The sequence below is a fragment of the Cygnus olor genome, chromosome 4 (assembly GCF_009769625.2).
Source record: "Cygnus olor isolate bCygOlo1 chromosome 4, bCygOlo1.pri.v2, whole genome shotgun sequence".
In the NCBI taxonomy this organism is placed as follows: Eukaryota; Metazoa; Chordata; class Aves; order Anseriformes; family Anatidae; genus Cygnus; species Cygnus olor.
Window position 1 is genome coordinate 11,879,728 of NC_049172.1, and position 25,326 is coordinate 11,905,053.

At 49.4% G+C, this 25,326-nt stretch overlaps 1 protein-coding gene across 2 annotated transcripts; it reads right to left on the reverse strand.

The window, feature by feature from the left end:
• Positions 1-1,189: 1,189 nt before the first annotated feature.
• PRAG1 (PEAK1 related, kinase-activating pseudokinase 1) lies at positions 1,190-22,942 on the reverse strand. Of its 2 annotated transcripts, XM_040555877.1 has the most exons (7): positions 22,805-22,940; positions 21,846-21,922; positions 20,141-20,530; positions 16,957-18,719; positions 8,974-9,131; positions 5,617-6,353; positions 1,190-2,487 (listed from the first exon to the last, which is right to left on the reverse strand). In XM_040555877.1, exons 3-7 carry the CDS (start codon positions 20,492-20,494, stop codon positions 1,450-1,452), a joined length of 4,050 nt encoding a protein of 1,349 aa, XP_040411811.1. In that variant the 5' UTR covers positions 20,495-20,530; positions 21,846-21,922; positions 22,805-22,940; the 3' UTR covers positions 1,190-1,449. The 2 variants fall into 2 exon arrangements, with proteins under 2 accessions (XP_040411811.1, XP_040411810.1); XM_040555876.1 differs by lacking the exon at positions 21,846-21,922 and having other exon boundaries at positions 22,805-22,942.
• Positions 22,943-25,326: the final 2,384 nt, after the last annotated feature.

Below are 25,326 nucleotides of genomic sequence, written 5' to 3' on the forward strand. Positions count from 1 at the left end.
GCCAAACAGATTAAAAATCCAGGTGAGAAGCCTGGAAAAGATTCACAGAAAGCATACAAAGTGTCAAAAATCCTGGGGAATTAAAATTCCCACAAGAGAGCAGGCTGGAGCTGGAGGTGAATGAAGGTTGGAGAGTGCTCATGAATTTCTCCCCATTTTCAGCTGGGATGGGGGTAGCTCAGATGGTGATGTCCTTCCTCAGCAAAGCTGGTGCTGGGTTCCCTGCATGAGCCCCAAATCGACCCCTGCAAGTGCTGCACAACCAGTCCCAGCAGCAGGGCAGCTCACCTCTGCCTCATATTGAGATGGAAGAGCATAAAGGCAGCCCACAACCTGCCTGAAAATTCAGCAGCAACAGCCTCCCCACCAAGCCAGGTGGCTGTTTGTTGCACGTCTCAATAGAGAGAAAGGGGACAGAGGAAGCTAGGCCAGCTTCTCCCTCTTCCCTTGTGCTACATCTTTTGAAAGAACATGTTCACAGTGCAAACAGCTCTCCCTCTGCATTTCTAATGCATCAGCACGAAGCACCAGCAGCAATAAGCCTCCCAGACCAGAGGCTAGCAGCACCAGCCTCCCACAGGCCAGCTAATCTTTTGATAAAGGGGTTAAATACATGCTATGCACAAGGGACAGGTGAGTTACCAGGTGAAGGGAATAAGCTGGGTGGATGGGGAAAGCATAGCAGCCTTGCCCCGACTTTCTTCCTCGGGGCCTTGGAGGTGAATTGGGGATTTTCCATTTCATTAACTTTACAAGGGGTAATTCCCAGCATGCAGCATCATCTTTGTGAACAGCCCCATCCTGGCTCTCTCACCTCTTCACAAAGGCAGCAATGCTAGACAGGAAGGCAATGCTGTACTAACATCCAGAGAAGGGAACAGGCAGGTGATACTTAGTTGCCACAGCAGAAAATACAGAAACAAGCAGCGATTTTTGTTTTTAAAGCAAAAAAAAAAAAAAAAAAAAAGATGTCAAAACAGAAATGAGTTTGAAAGCACCTCCTGGCTCTCCCATGCAAAGGAGCATTGAATGAATTGTTTTTACTCCTCAGGAGAATAAGCCAGCTGTTCCTTCTTGCTGCCCGCTCTGGCAATCAGTGGTGTTTCCAGGCAAAGAGGATGTGAGGCTTTAGGGGGTGGAGATCAAAGGACTGTCCCATAGGCTCAGAAATCAACTCAACTGTACCGTGTTCATTAGAAACATGCACACACGCGGGCAGGAATTTATTAGTCCACAGACTTACCATACCAAAACAAAAAAATCCCCCTAAAGAGGGTTAGGTTCCCAGTTTTGCCTGCTCGCAGTTTAAATGTACTCAAGGTACTAAACATCTTACACAGATCGGAGCACGCAACAGGAGAGGAACACACGCTCACAGCTGAGATCCCAGCCTCTCCTGTATAACAGGGCTGCACACCTTTCACAGCTGCCCCTGAGACACGTCCAGCATCAGAGCAGCTGCAGCAGTTTCAACGTGTGCGAGAGGGAGGCAGGCTCGGCAGACGCTAAGTACTGGCAGCACAGCCAGTCCTCCAGTTCAACACTTCGCTCCGTGTCCACGGCTCTCTCAGCAAACTTCATCATCAGCAGGGCACGCTTCATGTCCACCCAGTTCTGAAGCACCTGGCAGAGGGCTTCCTCGTGGCTGAGGGGCTGCTCAGTGAGCTCCCTCCGGGGACCCCACAGCAGACACTGCAGCATCCGCTTTGCCTCGGTGATCCGCACGCGCTTGATGGGATCTGCCTCCAGAAGCAGGTGGGCCAGCTGCTGGAGCCCCCGGGAGTAAATGGACAGGCTGGGCAGAGCAGGGAGGTCCTCGGGGCTGTACTCCTGCTCCTTGAGGTGCACCTTCTCCTCAAAGGGGTTGGGCTGGTGCAGTAGCTCATAGATGAGGATGCCAGTCTGAAACTCATCGAACTTCTTGTACTGAGAAGCTGACACAATCTCCGGGGCCAGCCTGGCCTGACTCTTCTTCAGCTTGGAGTCTCCAGATCCTGGTTTCTGTTTGGCTTTCAAAAAGTTGCTGATGATCAGGCGGGGCAAGTGCTTGTCATCTTTGGCTTTCACACAGCTCATGGGGGGCTTACAGGGGACAAGCAGGAGGTTCTCCAGGCACAGGTCACGATGGATTATGCCATGCTCTTTGAGATGCTCCAGCCCGTTGCAGAGCTGGAGGAGCAAGAAGCAAACACGACGTTCATACAGCTCAGGCTTGGCTTGGTGCAGCATCACCGAGTCCCTCACGAAGTCAGCAGTGGTCTGGCTTGGCACCTCCCGCGTGATGACCACCACGCAGTCGTGCTCGCTGGCAGTGCGGGAGGGACGGAGACCATCCCCAGGCACGCTCTTCTCCACATCTGAGGCCAGCAGCATGCTGGAGGGGACGGAGGCCACAAAATGCCCACAGTCCTGCTGTATGTTGAAGTGGACTGGCACCGCGGGGCTACAGTATGAAGCGGCCACCTTGGACTCTTGGCTTTTACAGATCTGCAAGGAGAGACCAAAGAAAAGTCTTATCCATCAGTGACAGAGGCCGGGCGTAGACTAGAAGCTCAGAGGTAGTTCCTTAAGCTAGGATTTGAAGACATTACGATATTAGTAGAAGCAGGGTGCATATTAGTTCCTTTAGTACCTTAAACCATCTCCTGGCTTGAGGATCTTTCTTGTCCGGCAGCACCCCAACCTGAACAACCAGACCTCTGGGTCCCGTTTCTAGGCATGCTTCCTTTGCCAGGTAATGCTCAGCATTTGCAAGAAGGGAGGAAGACAGCCTGCCCACAGGTGACTCCTGGAGATTTTGTTTCATTGCCAACTGGAGCAACACAGCTTTTGCGTCTCATATGTCAGCAAGATCCCCCCTACAACCCCAGAGACATTTTGCAGAGGGAAAAGCAAAGGCTGTAGCAGGTGGTGTCATCTCCGTGCCTGGAAAGGGTTGCCTGGATGAGGACCCATGCAACCTGACTTAGCTACGAGGGTTGCCCTGTTTGGAGTGATGGTTGGACAGAAACCTCCAGCACTTTCCTCCCACCTAACCCTTCTCTGGACCTAAGCTCCTTTCACATCCTCAAACACTCTATTTTCCTCATGTCATTAACCCCTCTCAGAACCTTGATCAATGGCTGAGGAATACCAACCACAAATTGCACTCATCAGCGCAGGGGGGAAAAAAAATCTACAGAGAAAGTGGAAGCTAACAATAGGTTTAGAAATAAGTGGGAGTGCTGCAAACTCAAGGGAAAAAAAAGCAAATAACCAGTCTAGATTTTCTTGAACTCGCACGACTTTGTCTTCGTTTTGTTCTGTGTTTTAGCATTATGGCTGCATTAAAGACAACACAAACCCAAAACCAGGTTTATTATAGGAGTATCCATTAGCTTGTGAGGCCTTCTGGCATTTCTTTTGTACGCTTCTTTTTTTTTCCCTTTTATTTAGGGATGTATTTATATCTCAACCACAGGAATCAACAACAGGCTGAAACTCAGCATAAAAGGCTTCAAACCCTGGAGCGTGCCACTGCCAGTCATGGTGTGCGTGCAAAATCGGACAAGAAATCAATTTTGCCTCCAAGCTAAAATAAATGCAATAATAGAGAGGAGCTGGAGAAACAGGCTGCTTTTGTACTCCGCTAGCAACGGTTTGAATCTAGGCATTTGCAGGTAATTCACTCAGATGAGATGATCGTGTAGAGATAGGACAATAGGGGTTTGAAGTGCCCCTTCTCTTCTAAAGAAAAATACCCTGCTGTTGCTTCATGCTTATTTAGGGGAAAGATAATCTCTGGAGAGTGGGACAGACTACAGATTAACACAGTGGGCTGCAGTAAAATGCAAAAGATCTCCAAAGGCAGAGGAGGCCTTCCAGCCCTCTGCTGCACAAACGTGCTTGTTACTCCCCGCATAGGCAAGATGTGTTAGATTTAGTACCAAGGAAAGAGGAGCCCCTGGAAGAATAAATGCAGCCAAATGAAGTCAAGGAGATCTTCCCCAACCAGCCATTCTTCGTGACTTTGGCTGCACCAGAGGCATCCTCCATGCAACAGGCTCCAAGTAGGAGCCTGGGACTGGCTTAGTCGTGCACCTTTTAGCAGAGAAAGAAGACAAGGAGAGGAGCATATCTTGGCTTAATTCCTCTAAAGCCATTTCATGTAAAACTGGCTCTTTCTAACTATTTTATACATATCCTTGTGTGCCTGTACACAGCCTAAACCCTGGCTCTGACTGCTCAGCTGGCCCCTTGGCTCAAGTCAGATCCTCTGCCCATCTTGAGTTATCCAAATCTATTTTAACTACTGGTCTGAGATTTCTTGCATGTCAGAAAATCTGTATCACCTCCAGGAGGTGCAGTTAGAAGTCAGCCAACTCTAAAATTTTCTAAGTATTCTCTATTTCAGCTACCAAAAAAAAAGGTAGCACACTGGAACATTGCAAGAGATGTGTGAGTGCACGTACATAAACACATGCATGACTTTATGCTGGTGCAGAGTACAGCCCTGTTGGGCTGGTTTGGGCTTTATTACGGTGCTCTGTAGAGTACTGAGAACACAGAATAAGCACACAGGGACACAAGAGCAGCTCCGTTAAGAGACTGAAAATGTGGAGTTTCTGCCTTGGCCATAAATTCATCCACTACAGCAGTAGAGGCTGAGCCAATGAACCCCACCCAATGTGGCTGGCAAGATGAAAGGTCTGCGTGTGCCACAGGGAACCACATATTGAAAAGGAGCTGACCAGCTCTGAGGTTTCTGGAGGAAAATTTCGATGGATTTACGTATAACAAGCCAAAGAAGTTGCTGCTCTGACTGGTGGACTAGAGGCATTGGGGCAAGCCCTGATTCAACTCTGGTTGTTCAAAGCCCCCCCTGTTGGGTTGACTACTTCCTTTAGAAAATCTTTTTTAAGGCTTTAAAGCTATCACTTAACTAAAACATCCCCTTGGGGGTTGTAATTGTGTAAAAAATTCAGCAGATTTTTTTTTCTTGCTTAATGCACCTCTGGCAGCCCTTGTTTGGGAATTATTTTAGTTTTTGAAAGCAACATGAAGAGGAAGCAGCAATGAACTTCTCCTAGGTTACAGTCCAAACAGAAGTTAAAAGTCTCTGTATTCAAGTAGTAACATGGATCAAGAACCCCAGATCCATGGGATGCACATGAAACAAGTTGCCTAAGCTTATTTATCTAGGTTTCAGACAACTGAACCATCGCACCCCACATTTCCATTTCAAACGTGGATTCTGTATAGTTACAGGAATATATTTCAGAACCTGACCTTACACACCATCTCTAGGACAGCCTTTCATTAATTGAGACCTGGAATATCTTAAAGCCTGTAGTTTAAACATACAGGCACTCACATGGTTTCTGGGTCAGACCTTCCCCTTAGAAGGCAGGCAGAGGGAAAAAGGCTGTCTTTTGAGCAGTTTTTAAGCAGTTTGGTTTGTCAGAGGTGAACTATGCTGAGTTCACAATACAGTATTTGCACAAAGTTTTTTAGAGAGAAACTGGTTGGGTTGTAGACCAGTCCCAGCTCTGCTGTGGGAAGCGAACCCTGCGGCTGTTTGGAGTTGGGAGGTGGAGATGAGCCATATATCCAGGCTTGTTCTGGGTGCAGGCTTACCTTCACAGCATAGGTGGTTGAAGGGTCCTTGGAGCAGGTGGCACAGTAATAGATGGCATCCCCCGAGTCGCAGCAGGGCTTGTTGCACGCCAGCTTGAAGAGCGACCAGTTGTTCTCGCTGAAGCGCAGCTCGTTCTTCTGCTCCCGCATGAAGCAGTCCTCGCACTTGGCGACCAGGCGTCGCAGGGACTCGGCGTAGAGGGCCCCCAGCTTGGCGTACACCCCCTCCTTGCTGTCAATGTTGCTCAGGAGGTTGTGGAGATGGAGGCTGGAGCTCGACGACACCTGGCTGGACACGCTGAGCTGCGAGGAGGAGAGGGACTGAAGGTTTCTGCTGGGGATGCAGGCCCCCGTGCTCTTGCTGGTAGCCGAGCCCCAGTAGCTGTTTCCTTTGGAGCCTTTCTCCAGGGACTCACAAGAGGAGAAGGTGCCGGGGCCCCCCAGGCCGGCTGGGTGGATGAAGGGAGGCTCCTCCCGGAGGCAGACATTGCTCTCAGAGTGGCTGACGTTCAACCTGGGGCTGGCAGTGCTGGCTGCTCTGCCAGAAGATGCCTGTCCCCCAAAAAAGCCATCTGGGGAGGACACCGTTCTGCTCACCGTCTTCTTCTGGGGCAGAGGGGGTGGGCAGCTGGGGCCAGCAGAGGGAGCATCGTCACTGGAGGTAGGAAGGAAAGAGCCCGGGGGAAACACTTGGCTCTCAGCTGGAGGGGGTGAGTGGTTCGGCTCAGACGAGTGCCCTAGGAGACAGCAAGACACAACAGGATTTGACTTATCCATTCGTGGAGGCAGAGCCACACTTGGCAAAGCACGCTGCAAACAGCTAACTAGAGAAATGTTCCCTCCCACCTGAAACTGCTTTCCTATGAACTGCATACATGGCAGTAAAAGCTGGCAGAGGGCAAATATTTAAGCTGTGACATCAGCCACGAGGAGGTAAGCAAGAATGAAGTACTTGGGGGATACTCATTTGGCAGCAATCCCTCAAGCAAAGCCTGTTTCACCTGGGAGCTGCCACCCAGCGCCTGAGCAGCACAGCATGATAAGAGTGACTCACGCAGCACACATCTCTGACTTCAGCGTGGCCAGAGCTGCCCAAGAAGGATATTGAACCTGTCTCTCTGCCTCACGTTGGGTAAGGGTCACCGGGTAAGGGCTGGGATTTGGCCAGCTCCACCCTACTGAAAAAAATCTGGCCTCCCTCCTGGCTGTCCCTCAGCTTACATCAGACCTCTCTGCCTTCCTACCCTGCCTAGACTGGAGACAGGTAACACAGCTGCATGCCACAGAAGAAGGCAAAAGCGGAAAAGGGTGATTTGACATTGAAATAGATAGCAAGACTTTCAGGTCAGAGAGAAAAAAGTGGTGGGGATCTGAAGCAGCAATTAGAAGAAGTGACAATTATTGGGACAGCAATCCCTGTTAGCTGCTCGCTGCCTGAGATGACCACGGTGGGGGCAGGCCCACTACATCTCAGCTACCAGAGCAGATGCCAGCTCACGCTGTCCCTCTTCCTTTCCCCCAGAGCTTGGTAGGATGACACCCATTTTCATATCACTTCCACTGCCAAAGTGGAGTGGACGTTCCTGCTGCAGTCCACCACATCGGAGACTCCCCAGACACTGGCAGCTCCCGTGGAAGATAAGCTTTCCATTCAAAGCAGTTTTGGCACCCCACCTCTGACAACATGCTCAGGAACAGCTCTGTAGGAGATGCTGGGGATCAGCACACTTCTCTTGTCCCAGCTGCCCACCAGCTGTTTGGTGCTGAGCTCCCTGACCCTGTTGGGCCCTTTCCCCAGGTGCCTGCCTTGTTCGCCCAGCCACTGGAGCTATCAGCTGCTCTCCAGTTCCAGCTGCTCTCCGACTGCACAGTTAGCTGCAGAGCCCAGCAGAGATGCTCATCAGCACACCCCAAGCTTTAACAGAAAACCAAACACCTGCATCATACCCTGCCTGGTCCATGATCCCCTCCCTTGAAACACTGGCAAAACCTGCAGGAAGGAGTCATTCAGCAGGGCATCTCTTGCCACTTCCAGTCCACGGGGCTTTGTCAGAAGACACAACCAAGAGAAATTCTTCAGCACACAGCCCAAGACCAGCACCTCTGCCAGGACATGCAGTTGAACCCCCCATTTCAAGAGGATCAATTTATTTGATGGAGGCTTAGGGAACAAACAGTAGCATCAGAACCTTTGGCAACCAGTCCACACGCAAAGCCCACAAACACCAAATTGCTCTTACCTCTTTTTTACACTCCGATGGACTCTGCCCTGAGCACAGGGTAACAAAACCTTTTCACAACTTTCCTAACAGTGCTCTGCACCTTCAGCGTAGGGTTCTTCTGCATAAGATGGGATGGGGCTTATCCCATCCCCCCATATTTTCACATCTGACAGCACAGCCAATTAATCTGAGCTCACTTCACACAGTGACTGACTGCATAGCTGCTTGCTTACACCAGAAAAAGAAATCACATGTGGGTTATTCATTTTAAAGCTCAACCTTCTTGAGGTGAGCTTAAACAGTTGCATCTGCTAGTGGAAGCAGAGAACTCCTGTTTTTCCGTATCATTTTTGACAGCAAATTGCTTTTGTGTCCAGCAAGTAAAGATCCAAAATATGTGAGTTTTTCTTCCCCATGTACAATTTCCTGGCAGAGTCTCACTCTCAGACTCCAAGTTAACAGTGGAAAAATGTACTTTCCAGAGCTCTGGCTCTTAATTTTATTGCTGCACATTGTTGCTCTTGGAAAGACAGAACTTCCACTACACGAAGATTACTTTTGCAAATGAAATACTTTCTGAGCTGCCGAACACGTTAGTGCATGTCTAAGTTACGCACTTATGAAGAAAGTGACTTCATAGTAAGTATTTTTTAATCTCAGTTAAACTAGTGCAGGCAGATTTTTTTTTCCCTTCAAGAAACAACTGGGAAGAACACAAGGAGAGGGAGAGATCACCTTTAGCACAAGACTCCTTCTGGTACTCCTCAAATCTGTGGAGGATATTCCATGACAGCTTACTTGTGGCCTTGTGCAACATGGGAAGCACAAGCAGGATGAGCACAATTGCTTTCAGATAGAGGCTTTATCCAGACAAGATGGATAAACAGATTTTGGCACTGGCCAAATGAAAGAGGAAAAAAAAAAAACATGATGGTCTGACTCCGCCATGTTCATCTTAAGTGCATCAAGAGACAGAAGGGTGAGAGTAGACAGACGGAGGGTTGCTGGGAGGACTAAGTGATGGGACCCTTGTGACCCCTGCCCTGCAGATGCTGCCCCAGCAGTGGGACTCAGGATGGGGTAATCTCCTCCCCAGGTCTGATGCTACCTCTCCGACACCCAGTCGGTCACTTACTGCCATCGCTGCCGGTCTGCGTGTCTGAACTGAGGCTGTCGGTGGATCCGGCCGTGAAGCTGACGTGGATGCTCCGGAAAGGCGGGCTGAGGCTCTCGGTGGAGCTATTGCTGGCCCTCTCCAGCTCAGCGTTATTCGGGTTCATTTTCAGAGCACGCCTAGAGACAACGAAACAGAAGGGTCAGGAGACAGACAGGAAAAAGGTACCACGCATGCAGTTGTGCACATAGATTAAAGTTGAGAGCAGCCTCAGCTTGGTCCCCACATATTCATACAAACACTGCAGTCTTACCAGGCGTTAGTATTTCATTGTACACTTTTTTTTCCCTTTCTCTGGCATTTGGAGACCGTATTCCACTGACATCGAGCAGCTCACGGCCTTGCAAAGCATCAGTTCCCCTGACAAACCACGTGTGCTTGAACAGAGAGAAAACCATTGAGCCAACAGCATCCAGCCCCAGTCTGAACCTCCCATTTCTAGCACACGTGTGGTCTTGGACTGCATCCCATTTTGGCCACTGCCACCAGGAAGCGGGGACCCACCGATGTTTGCCTCCAGTAAAACTCAGTGGAAGGGAGCAGCATCACACCTCCTATTTTACAGGAGGAAAAGTTGATGCTGGGCACCAGAACCCAACTCCTACATGGTGGAGGCATGAGTAGAAGCACAGTCCATCAGCAGCAGCTGTTTTCTCCTCTGTGCACCACTGTAACAACTGAAAAAAGAAGCACCTCTTCAGAAAACAATTGTACATCAAACGCAGGACCCACCATGCAGCTTTTAGGGTAAGACCTACTGTTTTCCACACAGCTTCCATCTAAAATAAATAAATCCTTAAACCATAAGCTGCCCTTATATACTGCCAGAGCCACAATATAAGCGATCAGTTGTAGGCAAGCAGGACTATTTGTTGAGATAATGAGTTTTCCCTGTATTTTCTTCATTTTTTCCTCCCTGGAAAACAACAGGAACTGTCGAAACCAGGCAGCACACCAGAGCACAAATACCCCCAGCTTTAGCACAGTTCAAACTCTCCATTGAGGTTATTTGCCACATTTTTAAATAAAACCGCCAATCCACTGGTAAAACTCAACGCATTGTTGATTAAGAATGCAAAAAGGTTAGTGGAAGACTTGCAAAAAAAAGAAAAGCAAAGAAAAATAACTTCCACCAGCTATCTCGCTGGAAGGTATCCGGCATTTCCTAATCAGACGGCTGAGCGGCTGCTGAGAAAGACAAACAAAAGACATGCACAACTATTTTCTTGTGACACACTGCTCACACATGCAGAATCCCTCCTCTTCCAAAATCCCCCAGCACAGCAGATGCCACGAGCGCTTTATTTTAAGATTAAAAAACGTTTCATCCTGCGTCCAGACAAAGCACTTACTCTCGTGTCCACACAACCACATGGAGAGCAGCATGTATGAGAAGCCCGGAAGAAACTTCTGCCAGACTTCCTCATTTGCCTGAGCAGGCTCATTCTAAAAATACTCGGGGGCTGATCAAAATAAGGGTCGGAAAACCACCTCAGGTACAGCTCGGCAGGGACGCTGCCCTTGGTCTTGCACCAGTGATGAATTTTCCACATGCACTTGGTCACTACAGCAAGCCTCCTGAGGATGATTTACAAAACTTCATGTGCACCACGCAAGACTTTTTTTTTTAAAAAAGGAAAGAGCAAGTGAGAGACACTGAGGTTTTTAGCTCTGTTTTAGCTCTGTTATGATTAATGCTGTTGAAAACAACCAACTGGAGTCTAATCCTTTTTTTTTTTTTTAAATAAAACTACATATACTAAATAAAACTACATATACGGTTTTATATACATATAAACTATATAACCTTATCCCATAACCGACTTGCTCAGGAACTTAACTTTTAGTAACTTGGGGGGGAAAAATGAAGGGGTGCACATACATACGTGTGCCCTGTCTGACTTGGTAAGAATCAAGGAAGTGTTTGAATCCAGAAGAAAAGAGGGATCTTAGGATAGAGCCAGTCTCGATTTGCACAGGTGAGAGGTTTCCTGACACATTCCTCCCCTTCTCCAGACACACACACACACACACAAACACACACACAAGAAAAAGTTGGTGCATTTCTGTTTCCTCCCCATCACTTAAACACAGATCCACGGAGCTGCCTTACCATTCCCGCACTCGGGCAGAGATGGGACTTTGCTCGGCAGGGTCCAAGGTCCACCCCGCGCAGCCCCACCTATTCCTCCAAGCAACCTGGGCACAACACGGCGTCTGCCAGCACCATCCTGGCTGCTGTATTTGCTGAGCCCAACGCTGCCATGAAGTCATACGTACAGAGAGCACCATTTCCTCCCTGCACCGCTCTGACTTATGTAAAATGCAGTTCCTGAATAGGTCGCACCAAAATAGAAATTGCTCGCCGCTTAAACGACATCCTGCTCTTGTTTCAGATGTTGCAGCCAGGCCAGCTAATAGCGCCTGGAAATATCTCTGCTTCAAATCTCCCTCTCTTCCTATGAGCTCCTCAAAGCCCAGACAGCACACAAATTAAAATATCAAACACTTTCCCAAAGAATTACTGAAAACACTTGCTATGGCCAAACTGTCCTGTTTCCAAGAAAATCCACTCCAAGAACTGAGCAACTGACCATTGTAACAACCTGTGGGATCCTTACTTATCCTCCTTTTGTAGCGTTCATTCATGCCATGCACAGCTGTACAGGTTCGCTGTCTTGCCCTTTCCATCAAAGGATATTGGAAATAAAGAGCACAAACCCATTTTAAACCTGAAGAGATCACTGGGATTGTCCCCCATTGCCTGCTAACACGTGTGGGCTCCGCTCCCCTCAGAAAGATGTCGCAGTGGGTAATTCACCTCCATTTCCTCAGTCTGTGCTCAGCACTTTAAATATTAAGTGCTAACTTCAGGAACAGCACCACAGCCTCCACTGAGTGTGAGTGCATGAAGAGCAGGTCACAAAAGAGTCAGCTCTCAATCTAATAAGATAGGATTTCCAGCTCTCCTAATTATTCTGGCAGCTTTAAACATACTTGGCTTATTCAACATCCTCCACATGACATCCTAGCGTATTTAGGCAACCCCTGCAATTCACTATTCGCCATTTTTCCCATCCTAAACAATTCCATCTAACTGGCTTTCCAAACGATTCCCACAGTCCTGCCTAAAACAAACCAAGGTGGAAAATTGTGGTCTTCTAAAAAAATAAAATGGTTTGGAGATCTGTAACATTGCCACGGGACACCAGATCATTTGCAATGCTGTGCCTCCTGCTAGGGCAGAGTAATGCTTTGTGTTTCTTTGTGTGCTGCGGTGGTGGAAAGCATAGCCATGTCCTCGTTTCTCCCTTAAGACAGTTAAACCCGTACTAACCTCACCTGGCCGGGGAAGAATTGGTTTCTCTGTGTACAGTGACCCACAAAGCAGAGCACATTATTTCCAGATGCTTCCATGAACGGAGCAGAGTAGGAGCATTAAACCCCTCAAAAACAGAGAAGTAGGAACTTCCAGGGGAAAGCGGTGCGAATGTGAACAGGACACCCCTTCCCAAAGTAAAGCACTGGAACTAATGCGCAGCAGAGAGAAAAGCCAGACTACATTGCAACCACACATGCCTGGGCATAATTATTATACAAGGGGAAGCATCATGGTACCATATGCTTGTCTATCATGAAACAGGAATCATTATATTTTCCTCCTCCCTCCACTGCTGCAGGTGGGCATTAGCAAGGTGGTAGAGCAGATCTGTGGTGCCAGGGAGCTGTTTTTATACCGCTTTGTTTCTGGTTTAGGCAAACCAAGCAATCTAAAAAAGCTAAGCATCCTCTACCCCATTAATACCAGCGTCCCACCTAAAACCTTTTTGTGGTCAGGTCATCTGAATGCTTTAATCTGTGTAGCTATTAAAGATCTTCCTATCCCTTTTACACTAAAGGTAAAACGCCCAGAGAAAAAAAATTGATGGCATGTTCATATAATCTATACTCTTGGGGGTGACTCAACCCATACTTTTTACAGTGTATTTTTTTTTTGACTTATCGGGAGACAGATTCTTTAAAACTGGAACAGGTTGCCCAGAGAGCTTGTGGATGTCCCATCCCTGGAGGTTTTCAAGGCCAGGTTGGATGAGGCCCTGAGCAACCTGATCTAATGGGTGGCATCCCTGCCCATGGCAGGGGGATTGGAACTGGATGATCTATGAGGTCCCTTCCAACCTGAGCCATTCTATGATTCTGTGATCTTCCCTGGAGTAAATTCATATGGAGAGCAGAATTAATGATAGCTGAGTCAACAATGAAATCACTGAATGCTCCAATGTGGTGAAGACGACAAGAAATCTGATTTCCAACCCCGTACTTTTTACATGGCAAGATAGGAAACAAAAAGAAATTGTTTCTTTTAAAATGGGAGTAAGTCTCTCCCAAAAGACTTGTCTGATAAGTCACAACCTTCAAAAGTGATCTACTGGCGGAAGCAACATGAGAAATTCCTGATTAGTTTCAGACAAAAAACACTCAGGGAGAATCCAAAAGGCCTATTAGCTCCCTGTCCTGGAGTGGGATACTCTCTCCTGCTTGAGCCACACTAGCTCTTCTTTGCTTCATGTACTTTTTAAAATAGACTCTAGAGTTTGTGATTATTTTTTTTTTTTTTAATAATAATAAGCCTGGCTTGTTCAAAGCAACTCCCTACTGTCATTCACAGTCAGAGACCACAGAGAAAAGGGTCAAATTTTGGGACCTGTATGACTTCCAATTGCATTTTGTACTGCCACAGTAGCACCACGTAGCTAGTTTGCTTCTGTTCACCAGAGTACACATCCACACCAAGATCCAAAACAGAACAGGTGCCTCAGGAATGGTACTAGAAAGACACTTACAGCACTGCCTTTTGAAGGTGGCGTTAATTGTGACAAAACCAGCTCAAGAGCTACTGCAAAATAGCAGCACCGTTTCCTTTGTTTAAGAGGCACATAATATCCATAAACAGTTAAGGATGACATGCTGGAAGGAACCTTAGGATCATTTAACCTCACCCTCTGCATAACAAAGGCATAAATTTCAGCAAGGATTCCCTTTTTGCGCCAAATAACTGAAGGCTGTGCTAGACTATTTCTCACCAAAGAGCATCTAAATCATCATTATACATATAAGTCCTGGGGATCCTAGATTCCCTGGTTAGCCCTTTCCATATCCAACTACCCTCCCAGCTTTTGGATGAAGATCAGTCGCCATTTTCCTTTTCCAGTCTCTTTCCTCTTGTAATTTGACTCATTTTCTATCCCATTTCAGACCAAGAAAGCCTTAAATATCTGTAAACTTTCACACAAGCAGGAAAAAACCATACAAAGGAACAGAGAGATGAAACAGGTACAAATCTATTATTTGCTTTTTTGGATGCCCACTTTTAAAACTCCCCAAAATCACTCCTCCAGCCATTCTAGGAGACAGCTTACAGCAAAACCAGAGTTTCCTCAGTGCCTGGCAGGAATTTACCCTGTAATTTTTTTCCCTTTTAATTGTTAGAGCAAGGATGACCAACAAAAAAAAAAAAGAATTTTAACATGCTACATATTCACTTCTTTCTCTGCTTTGAAACTAATTTGAATGTAAATGTAATTTTTTTTTTAAATAAGCAGTAAAGTTTAGTTAGGAAAGGCAAACGGGCAGGCTTCATTTTCCAGCATGAAACCACATGCATTGCTGCGGCTCGAGATCTAAAGGAAAAAGGATGGTTGTACATCTTTCTTGCAGCTGAACGGAGCCTGGACATGCTCAGCCCCAATGCCCCAAGACTTACATCCACCACCCTGGCCCCATCTGTACCCATCCAAAGGGGCCTTTGCAGCTGTCCCACCAGCAAACACCTTGTGCTGACGCTCTCTGTCCCTGTAAGGGACTACATCAGTGTAACAGTAATTAATCAGCAGTTCTTCCAGCGTGGACAAGCACATATTCCAGTATGAACAATGCCCAGGCCTATGGGAGGATGAACGTGTCTCAGAGTGACCTCTGCACGGAGGATCTCTGCCCTTCTCCAGGCACGTGGCTGCAGCCCAGGAACACCGGAGACGTTCCCCTAGCACTAGGCAGGTCACACCAGTAGACGAAGCTGCCAGCAATGACTGCCCAGGGTAACACAACCCTGCTGTGGTGGTTTCAAGCAGTTGTGCACGTAGCCATCCCTCCCGCTGCCACGTACAGGTAACAACACCCCGGTTCCTGTGTGAACACGCTCAGAAGAAAACACAGCACCCTCCAAGCAAACAAACAAAGCAAGCAGCTTGTGAAACCCGCCATCTGATCGAGTTGCTCCCAGAGGAAGGGCTGTGCTCTGAGCAAGGCACCCCGAGGCCCAGCTGCAGGCATCAAGGTGCTGAGGAGGCAACTACACGCAGCACAAAGCTTCACCTGCAGCCACGGAGAGTAAGAGCGATGCCAGCACCTACCTCAGCCACCTGGCACTGTTATAGCTCCAGACCTTCAGCAGGTGACTGCACATTTCCTAAACAATCATTCCTTAACAGCTCTGCTGAGCCCCCACAACACAACACCTCACACGTGGCAAACACGACCCCGAGCCACGTGCTGATACAAGACACCAAGCAGCAGCAGCCACGAAATCAAGTTTGCAGGGTCAGGACTAAAGCACATCTCAGTGTCATCTCTGATTGTAAAGGCAATAAAGCTCGTCTGTGTGCTCGCCTGTGGACTCTTTCTTTCCTCTGACTTCAGCAGGAATCACGTGGCATCGCAGCAGAAAGCCCAGCACTAAGGACTAAAGCCTCTTTTTCATCTGCTTCCTTCCCTTGAGAAAACTGATTTGTTCATCATTCGGTCAATTTAAAACGCTTTAAAGTATTTTGTTTAAAGGAATTTTAAAACGAGGTAAAGTTCCCTGCATTAGCCAGCCCTAAAAAGTTGAAATTTTGGTGTAAGAATAAAGCAGTGCTTTAATTAATTAATTAATTAAGGATGCACCAACCCAAACACCATCTCAGACTGGTGAGCGCTGATGACCACGCACAAGCCTGACCACGGACCCCAAGAGCAGCTTCTCCAGACACCCATCCCTTCTCTCAACTTCTAGATCAAAGAGCCGAAGTCAAATCTGCCATGCAACGCACAGTTCCAGGTAACAAAACCGAAGTCTGCAACAAAGCAAATGCAGGACACCTGCAGAACGCGAAGTGTCCCTCCCCGCTGTGATCAGACAGCCTAATCCATTAGCTGCATGGAAGGGAAATCAATTTCTTTCATTCCTTTGGGCATTTTTTGGTTGTTTTTTTTTTTTTTCTTTTGGATACACACCCAACTGCAGTCACTGAATACACATAAATTATTGGAAACCTATTTTATTAATTGTTTAGCAGAGCTTCTTCCTTTCCAGATGGACAGCAGTCCTGCATTTGTTTTGTAGGGCCTGCTGTCACCCCGCCTGCAAACCTGAGTCCCAGGAGAGCTGCAGCAAGGGAAAGGCTGCCTGAAGCAAGCACATGTTAGACAAGCTCCGGTTACTTGCTTGCAGGCAAGGAGCCCTCCCTGGGAAACTACAGCTTCAAGCGTTGGCCTTTAAAGCAAAAAGATGTTAGGGGCAAACTGAAAATTGGGATTTCAGAGGCCCGTGCTACGAGCACCAAGAGAGGAAGCTGCCCAGTTCCACATATCAAAGGACCTTGCAACCCATTGTTTTAGATCCATTCGATAACAAGGTTCTGTGCTGAGACAGAACCAAGCTGACTGGGAAATACTGACCTTGCTCTCACTCCAATACTGTGACCCAGAGCAGCAATTTACAGCCCTGAAGGACCAGGACTTGAAAAGGTCTGACAGTTTTTCACCTCCCATACCCCCAAAAGCCCACCTTGGAAAGGGAAAAAAGAGAACAAGAAGTGCCTCTGGCCAGTCAACCCCTGCAGCAAACACATCACGATTGCAAATGCTTAACAGAGTCATGCACACGCTCACAAGGCTGAATACCTGGACTGCTTCTTTGGTGGCGGCGGTGGTGGTGCAAACTCCATGCCATTGCTCTTGTCCTTAGGGAAGTCAAAGGACAACGACTTGCTGATCCCAGTCTGGCTCTCCATCATCGGGCAGTCATCCACGGGGTTGGCATCGGCTCTTCCAATCTCAGCTCCCACTGCCCACGGGTGGGTTGACAGCGCCTGCTCCTCCTCCTCTTCCTCCTCCTCTATCCGGCACTGCTTGGCCCATGTTGGGGTGTAGTGCTTCTGCCTCCTGTCGTAGGACAAGCCTGCCAGGCCTCTGCCAGACTCCTCCACGGAGGCTCCGTTAACGTGAGTGCACAGAGAAGGGGACACCCCAAAGACACCCGTGTCTGCACAGCTCCTCGGCAGCAGCTGGGCACCAGCTGCATCGTGGTTATTGCTGTCACTGAGCCTTGTCACAGGGGAGCTGGCTGGGAGCATGCAACTCCCCTCACTGCCCTGCTGGCTGTTTTTGGACATCTTGGGAGGGATGGCCGGGCTCTCTGTAACCGAGTTCTTGGTAGGAGCTGCGAAGTGAAGTCTCAGTCCGTTTTCACTTCCAGATGCTTGAAACACCTCTCCAGGCTCAACAGTGGGCGGCGAGGTCCCAAAATCAGGGTGGGAAGCAGAGCTGATGCAGGGCCACTGAACTCCCACAGCGGAGTCAGGGCTGCTGAGGAAGATGGTCTTGTGGTCGTCCTCCGTGTGCGCGGTCATGACGGTTATCTTGGCTGCCACCTGGGTGGCGGGGTCCTGGTACTCCTTCTCAGCGCCCCACGCCCAGCCACCATCCCTCCACATGCTGTCAGCCTGCTCAGTGCCAGGGCTGTGGGCCGGCTTCTCCACATTAGCTGGTCCGCTGAGGCCCTTCAGCTGGGCTTTCTTCCTCTTGGTGCTCTCAGCATAGATCGGGTCGCCGCGGGCCGGCTCGCCAAGCCGGGAGCACTGCGGCTCCACCAACGCCTGCTGGGGACTGCTTGTGCCTCCGGTGACATCCGGGTCCCCACAGCGAGGGGAGTCCTCCTTATCCTGGCACAAAGCACAGGCAGCGGCCGCCTCGGCACGGAGAGATGACTTTTTCCTCTCCGAAGACGGAGCACAGGGATCTCCCTGCTCTTTCGCGACGCAGAAAGCCACACTAGCAGCTCTGCGCTCCTCCTCGCTGAACTTCACTGCCCTGCCGCTCGGCCTGGCCACCTCGGGAGCATCCCGCTGCCTCCAGCCACGGGGTGCCGGGCCCTCCTTCTCGCACCAGGCCCCCTTCCCCTCAGCACAGCGCGAGACGGGGCTCTCTCTGCGGCAGTCCGTGATCGAGCAGTACTCACCCCCTTCACCCTCAAAGCTGGAAGAGTTACGACCACAGCCACTCTCTGAGGGAAGCGCTGCTCCTTCTCTCCCTTGGGATGAAGGGTTTCTGGCAGAGCTGGTAATGCCTCTGTCCCCCAGGGCGGGCGGGTTAGGGCAGAGGGGCTGATGCAGCAGGGCCAGCTTATCTTTGGCTCTGCTCTCCTGCTTGCCCACCTCCCCCACGAGCACCAGGCTGTGGATGGAGACGTTCCTCTCCACGCGACCCTCCAGGCTGCGTAGGCCCACCATGGAGTAGCTGGGAGAGCAGCAGGACAGGCATTCGCTCGGTGGGCTGTGCAGGAAGGGCTTCCTCACGCCGCCGTTGCCAAAATTGTCCCGACAAAGCCGCTGCGCATCGCCTGACTTCAGCAGAAGGTGCTTGCCGGAAACCATCCCCCAGCTGACCTGCAGGGGCCGAAGAAATGAGCACACCGTCAGCACGTGCAAAATGAAAGAGAAAGCAAAAAAGATAAACAGATCCACAGGAAAATCCTCTGGCATTTGCAGCCTTTTTCTGCTCTGTGCTCATCCCGCCAATAAGCCTTTTCTACTCCTTCTTCCTGGACCATTCGCAGCCCGTACATTACCAACAATGGCAATGCAATGAAATGAGGCATTCCCCTTTCTCTTAGCATGGGTTCCCTGCCAGAAACATGTCCAACCTGTCATCCTGTCTGTGAGTCACCATGCAATTACAGATTCAGAGAGGGAAGGAATCTTTGTGCTTCCCTCTGCTATTTTTGTTTCACTGCACGCTGCTGCTCCAGAGTGGCAGACTCCAAAGCATTGACAAGGACTATCACAGGTTATCCCATGATAGCAGTATCGCTTCCCAGAAGGGAGTGATTTTTGCTAAATTGTCCTTCCACCTCAAAAGACTGGCAGCCTTAACTCAGCTCTCATAGACTTAGTTTTGCAGCGTAGAAACCTGACAGAAAAATACACAGTAAATTGAAAGTGCAGCCTTGTGATGGGTAGACAGGTACTACAGCAGCCCCTCTTTTCCTGACGTGCCAGGCGTTGGTAGATATTCACAAGGTGGTAAATCCGTGCTTTCTAGGAGACCATGGTTCTACTGCCTGAGAGCAGGAGGAGATCCTGGGGCAGCAGGGACAGTCCTCATACCCCGTTTTTGCCAAGGCAGAAGCAGAGGTACCATCTGCCTGCAGGATGGCACCTAGCTGCAGCCCAAAGGGCTGGGATGTTGCAAACCCCACTCCCACAGCACAAAATTCAGCCTGGGGCAAGATCCACGTGTGCAGATCAAACCACACCAGTAACAGGAGCCTGCGCTCACCTGGGAGAGGAGCAAGGGAGAGCAACGGGAGGCAAAGATGAGACCCAGTGAGCCCCATTACAGTTCGGTCTGCCTCTCTTGTGGAGCAAGGGTGGGAGAGGGAAGTACAATGAGCCTCCGGCAGGGTGACAGCAGCTCGTACACCACTCTGCGTGGCTGGGGTAGTGCAATATCAGCCAGCTGGAGAGCTGAGCGGGTAGGGGCAGAGCCTGCACCTCTGCCATCACCCAAAGCACCAGTGCCTGCCAGGCAGGACTTCTCTCCAGTATCTCTTCCTGTAACCTTATGTCACCATTTAAAATCCACAAGTTCCTAAGCAAACAACACATTTAAGCTCCTTTGCACATGCCTTGCGAGCAACGTTTCATTCAGCTTTAGCCAAAAATATGTTGGGAAGCCAGCAGAGGCTTAAAAACCAGAGTCAAGAACAGAAGGAGAAACAATGGGAAGGAAACCGTTTTAACAGATATTCCAAGAGCTCCTGAGAGGAGGTAACGGGAAATCATGCTTTGACTGGATTAATCATTACCTGTGACAGATCTGCATTCATATTCACATCTGCCCACGTGTCAGAAACATCTGAGTTTATCATAGTTGGTTTCACAGCAATCGTTGGCTTTGAGACAGGGGTATTTACGCCTTCGTCTTCCAATGCTGGGCTCTCAGCCTTGGTCCTAACTCCATTCAGGAGCACACCACAAGCTCCCACGTCTGGGGGTGTCTGCAGTCGATGGGAACTCTTGGGGCTGAAGCAGTTTTTGCAGGAGCCGGGCTTCCAAACGTGTTCCACAAAGTCACTGCACGCAGACATCTTCAAATCCTTGCGGCTCAGCCTGAGAGCCTCCCGTGTCGCCTGCACTGTTCTCTGCTGTTCATCTTGCATTGGCTTTTTCCAGAGCTGCTTTTAAAGATTGGTTACCTGGAAAAGCACAAACTGTCCGATTAGTTTTGTTATCCACAAAAAAATTGGAAGATTTTTAATAGGACAGGTGATAATTATGTTCATTCTGCCTTCATCACAAAGGCTCATTGTTTACAAGGCTTTTTTCACAGCTCAGCTAAAGCCCACACAATCACATTAAAAGCCCCAACTTCTAAGCATAACTCTGTAATAGAGAAGACATCAAACAAGCAGCATTCCTATGTGATTTCATTCCCTGTTTAACAAGCATGTAGAACCAGCCTCGTGCGGGGCTTGTATCGAGGGTAAAGGAGAGAGGTCTTGGAATAGCTGTTTGCATCCCAGCTGAGCAGGAAAAAAATATATATTTTCCAAAGTGGCATGATCCCTCTGGGTAGTAAAGAGGTTTGGAGATACAGGCGCCAGACTCGGTGATTGTGTAGCCAAAGGGACCAGCAGCAGCCTTCCTTCTCCCAGGAACACCACTGTGATCACTGCAGTCGTACACAAAGGCATCTCTCCCACCCACCGCAACGGAGAAAGGAAGGCAGCAAGTCTGGGGCTGGCACTGATTTGAGCAAGTGCCTGGCAGAAAAGCTCTTATCTGGTTTGCCAGGAGCCACAAATAACAGCGTCAGCTCGCTGAAATGATTCATTGTTTGCAAGGGGAGAAGAGCTTTGCTCTTGGATTACTTACACACAAGGATGCCTTCCCATCTTCCTTCCCCAGGAGGAAATGCCCCAGGACCAAGACATTCCTGCATTCCTGTGCCCTCCCTCCCCACACAGCCAGATCTGATTGCACTCAGCCGGTAGCTATCTGGAGCTAACAACTTTGGAGATACTTCAGACAACGACTCCCACAAAGCACAGGGGATTAGGGAAGAGAAGATCAGAAAGTGCAACTAGAGGGGGAAAACTGCAGCCATCTGCTACAGGTGACCCAGCACACAAGTCCCCTATATCGCTCTACAGAGATCTTCCCCATATAACCAATTTCAGGTCACCACAAAGGCAAAGCTAACCGGGAATCCTTCTCCAAGGGTCTCTCGGAGCAAGCACACACTTTCACACCCCGATCCCAACAGCGTAGCAAAATTTACCAGCTCGATCCCTCCGTGCTCCCACAGTTCCAGACAACTTTACACCCGCACACTGCTCCAACCAGCCCTGCCCTTCAGCCACAGCTCCTGCCTCAGGGCTCAGAGATGCCCTGGCCACCATCACTGGAAAGGCGACATATAAATAGCACGGCCTTTGACTCCCAAGTTAAATGGGTGGAAGCCTGTAAGAGCTTGAGGGGGACGAAGCGAACGGGGGAAGAGCCACTGACCTGCAAGCATCAGCTGAGCTCAAACGCCAGCTTTGGGAAGGGAGGCTTCGATCACATAAGGCATTAGTACCTGCAGACTGGCAGGCCGATAAATTAGGAACTGTTTCATGACAGAGCAGCAAGAAGAGCAATATCAATGGGATTCATAAATAAGATAAAAGGAGTGAGACTCTTTCAGAGAAGAGACTGTTTAGACAGTTTTTTCCATGGATTTTCACAGACTCCAAATTAACCAAAGGAGAGCAAATCACTCTTGGACATACCTCAACACCCACAAGATTAACAATATTTGCAAGAAAATCATCTCTAAAAATATTACAGTACTCCTGCTTTGTCTTCTTTCAGATTTAGCGCGCAGCATCCGATCTTTAACCGAGCAGGGCGCTGCCATCGGGTTTGGGCTGGTCGCTGAGCCAGGGGGGATGATCCATATGGCTCAATATTAATTTTATCAACCTGACTGGGGAAAAAATGGAAGCGTTGAAACGCAGGGATGCTTAATGCCATGGGGGAAATTGGGAAGCTAGCCACGCTGACAATGCCCAAAGTTTAACAAGTGTCCTGATGAGAGCCAGCAAAGAAAAAAAAATATCCAAGGGAGGAAAGGAGGGACGGGAGCCAGAAAAAACTCCTCATTTCTGGCTGAATGGCTGGCGCTGCCAAGCGCCCTTCTCCGATCGGGATCTCCCTCTCTGCAGCCAGAGCAGCGGGCACATCTCCCCGGCCAAACCCCATCGCCGGGAGCCCGGGGGGCTGCGGAAACTTCCCCGGGGCTCCCGCTGCGGTGCCTCCGGGAGCTCGTATAGGAGGGCTCCGTCTCGCCCCCCCCCCCGAGCCCCTCCCGGCCCCGGAGGGGTCTCTCCCAGCCCGGCTTTGTCCCGGGGGGCGGAGGCCCGGAGCTCCCCCCCAGCCCCAGCCCCAGCCCCAGCGCTGCCCGCTCCCGGCCCCGCGGCTCTCACCGGCCTCCCGTAGCGGCTGGGGGGGGACACACCGGGCTCCACTCCGCGCCGCCGCCCGGCCCCGGCTCCGGTGGCCACCGGGCGAGTGGCGAGCGCGGCCCCGCGTGGGCAGGGGGCAGCGGGCGCCCCGCCCCGGACCGCCCACGGGGCCGCCCCCACGGGGCCGCGCCCCCGGCACGGAGCACCCCGGGCACCCACGCGTGGCACTGGCACACACACACACACACCACCCACCCCGAGCACACGCCTGCGGTGTGCAGGGAGAGAATGAGGGGTTTGGGCTCCCCAGTGCCAAAATGGGGTCAGCGCCTCGGGAAATCCTAAATCCCTACCGGCCGGGGAGGGTGGGGTCACGGAGGGGAGGTGGGGGAGGTTTGGGTCCCTGTAGGGTCTGGGATGTGCTTTAGGGAGGGTGAGAAATGGAGAGGTGTTCCCCCGGCCGCTCACTGGGCTGTCTGGTTTTGAGCATCTAGTTCACCTGAAGCTGGGGGGAGGGAAATAAAAAGAGAAAAAAAAAAAAAAAAAAAAAGGAAAAAAGAAAAAAGAAGAAAAGAAAGGAAAAAGAAAAAAGAGAAAAAAGAAAAAAAGAAGAAAAAAAGAGGGAAAAAAAAAAGAAAAAAGAAAGAAGAGAAAAAAGAAAAAAAAAAAAAGGAAAAAAGAAGAAAAAGGAAAAAAAAGAAAAAAAAAAAAAAAAAAAAAAAGAAAAAAAAGAAGAGAAAAAAAAAAAAGAGAGAAAAAAAAGGAAAAAAAAAAAAAAAAAAAAAAGAGGAAAAAAAGGACAAAAAAAGAAAAAAAAGGAAGTTCTCCCCTTCTCTGTTCAGGGCCTGAACTCAGGTCCTTTCTAAAGCCACCTCTCATTTAGTACAACAAAGGATCCCAAGTGACACGCGTTTTGGGACAAAATAGCGGATTAAAAAGATAAACTGGCTTGCACAATGGGAAATCCAAGTCCCAGAACAGAAAAGCAGAAGCGGGAGATATGCACAGCGCTCATCATGGAAAATATTACCCTCCCAGGAGCCGATGAGCCCAATGAATCCTTCTACTTCGGGGAATTTTGGCAGTGCCGCAGGTTGCAAACCTTTCTGTTCACAGACACCCTGGCTGGCCAGTCCTGCTCTTTGCTTCTGCTCTCAATCCTTACTCTGATCAGTTATTAAAATAGCCAGGAAACCCCACAGTAAGCAAGCAGAAAGACAGGAAAACACAGGACTCCTCTGCTTCATTTGCCTTAACATTGCTGTAAAGAAACCTGCCTAGCACACCTCCTGCTTGTCCTTAACCACTCGTTTGTTCACAATCAATCTGCTGTGCTGTTTGCATGCAGGATCCCAGTGCACCCAGTCAAATGGGTAAATTAGCTCTCCAAAATGCATTAATCACGACAAACCTCTAGCACAGTGATGTGCTAGGGGCGGGGAAATCAGCTGTGAAAATCAGCTGTGAAAATCAGATGCGCTGCTGTGGTCATACACCTGGGGACATGGGTGCTTTGACCTCACAGCCTTGCCCGTGAGCCCCTCCTGCCAAGACGGCTGGGTTGAGATGTGCCAGTGCTGCCAGGAGCTGGAAAACAGTGTATCCTCAAAGTTTCCTAAAAAAAAAAAAATGTTCTTCAAGGTCTGAGATCAAGAATGGCAGCTTATTGGGTGGCTGCAAACTCCCAGAGCTCCTCCAACAGGGTGTTCATCATTGTTCATTTAGGTATTTTACCAATGGCCAAGAAAACTTGCAATAAAAAGGCCCTCTCAAGTGGAAATCAGAATACAAAGCCTGCTAAGACGTGACCACATGTCCTGGCCAGCCATATTTCTTCCAGCATATTGTTTCCAGCACGCTGAGTCAGCAACAAGGCTTGGAGAAACCCTGAAGGCACAGGGGAGACTTCAGGCCCATAGGGTCTTCAAGCACGACCCCCAAGAAGAGGAGGACAAAAAAAGCATAAACTGATAGAGAGTTTCACTGTGGTCAGAATAAAATAAAATAAAATAAAATAAAATAAAATAAAAAAATAAAATAAAATAAAATAGTGTGGTGCTCTGTGGAGGTGGGCTCGGCATCTCTCACAGCCAGCAAAACGAGCTTGTGTCCACAGCGCTTTTTCCTCCAGGGGACTTAAAAAAACAACAGCAAAACAAAGCAGAAGGCCCTGTGACACCTTTCATCAGCTGTGCCCAGTGCTGTGTGCTCATTTCCCCCTGTACCGCATGGATCTCCTCCGAGCCATAGGCCCTGATGTGCTGGGGCTTCCGCCTGGCCACCAGGTTCGACGTGCCACCCCTGGACTCTCTGCGTACCCCAGGCCTTCTCTTGCTTTGGATGCTGGTTGCTTTGCCATGCCCCTGGCTGCTCAGCTGGTCGCCTTCTTTGCTGCATGTGGGCTTGTTTTTGTTTTTTTGCAAGCCCATGTGCAATATCTCTCCCCCAAAGGCAGCTGCCTGTCTCCCTTCCTCCCCCTCGGCCCCACCACAGCGGAGGGCCACGAATCAGCATGCCCATCAGCAACAGGCACTGCGCCGCTT

What these genes read in the sequence shown, in the direction of transcription:
- PRAG1 (XM_040555876.1), bottom strand. Translation starts at nt 20,494, where the DNA reads ATGCAAGATGAACAGCAGAGAACAGTGCAGGCGACACGGGAGGCTCTC. An exon ending in CCACCAAAGAAGCAGTCCAG is followed by an intron (nt 9,132 to 16,956) that starts GTATTCAGCCTT and finishes CGTTGTCTCTAG; the next exon opens with GCGTGCTCTGAAAATGAACC. An exon ending in GCAGACCGGCAGCGATGGCA is followed by an intron (nt 6,354 to 8,973) that starts GTAAGTGACCGA and finishes GCTGTCTCCTAG; the next exon opens with GGCACTCGTCTGAGCCGAAC.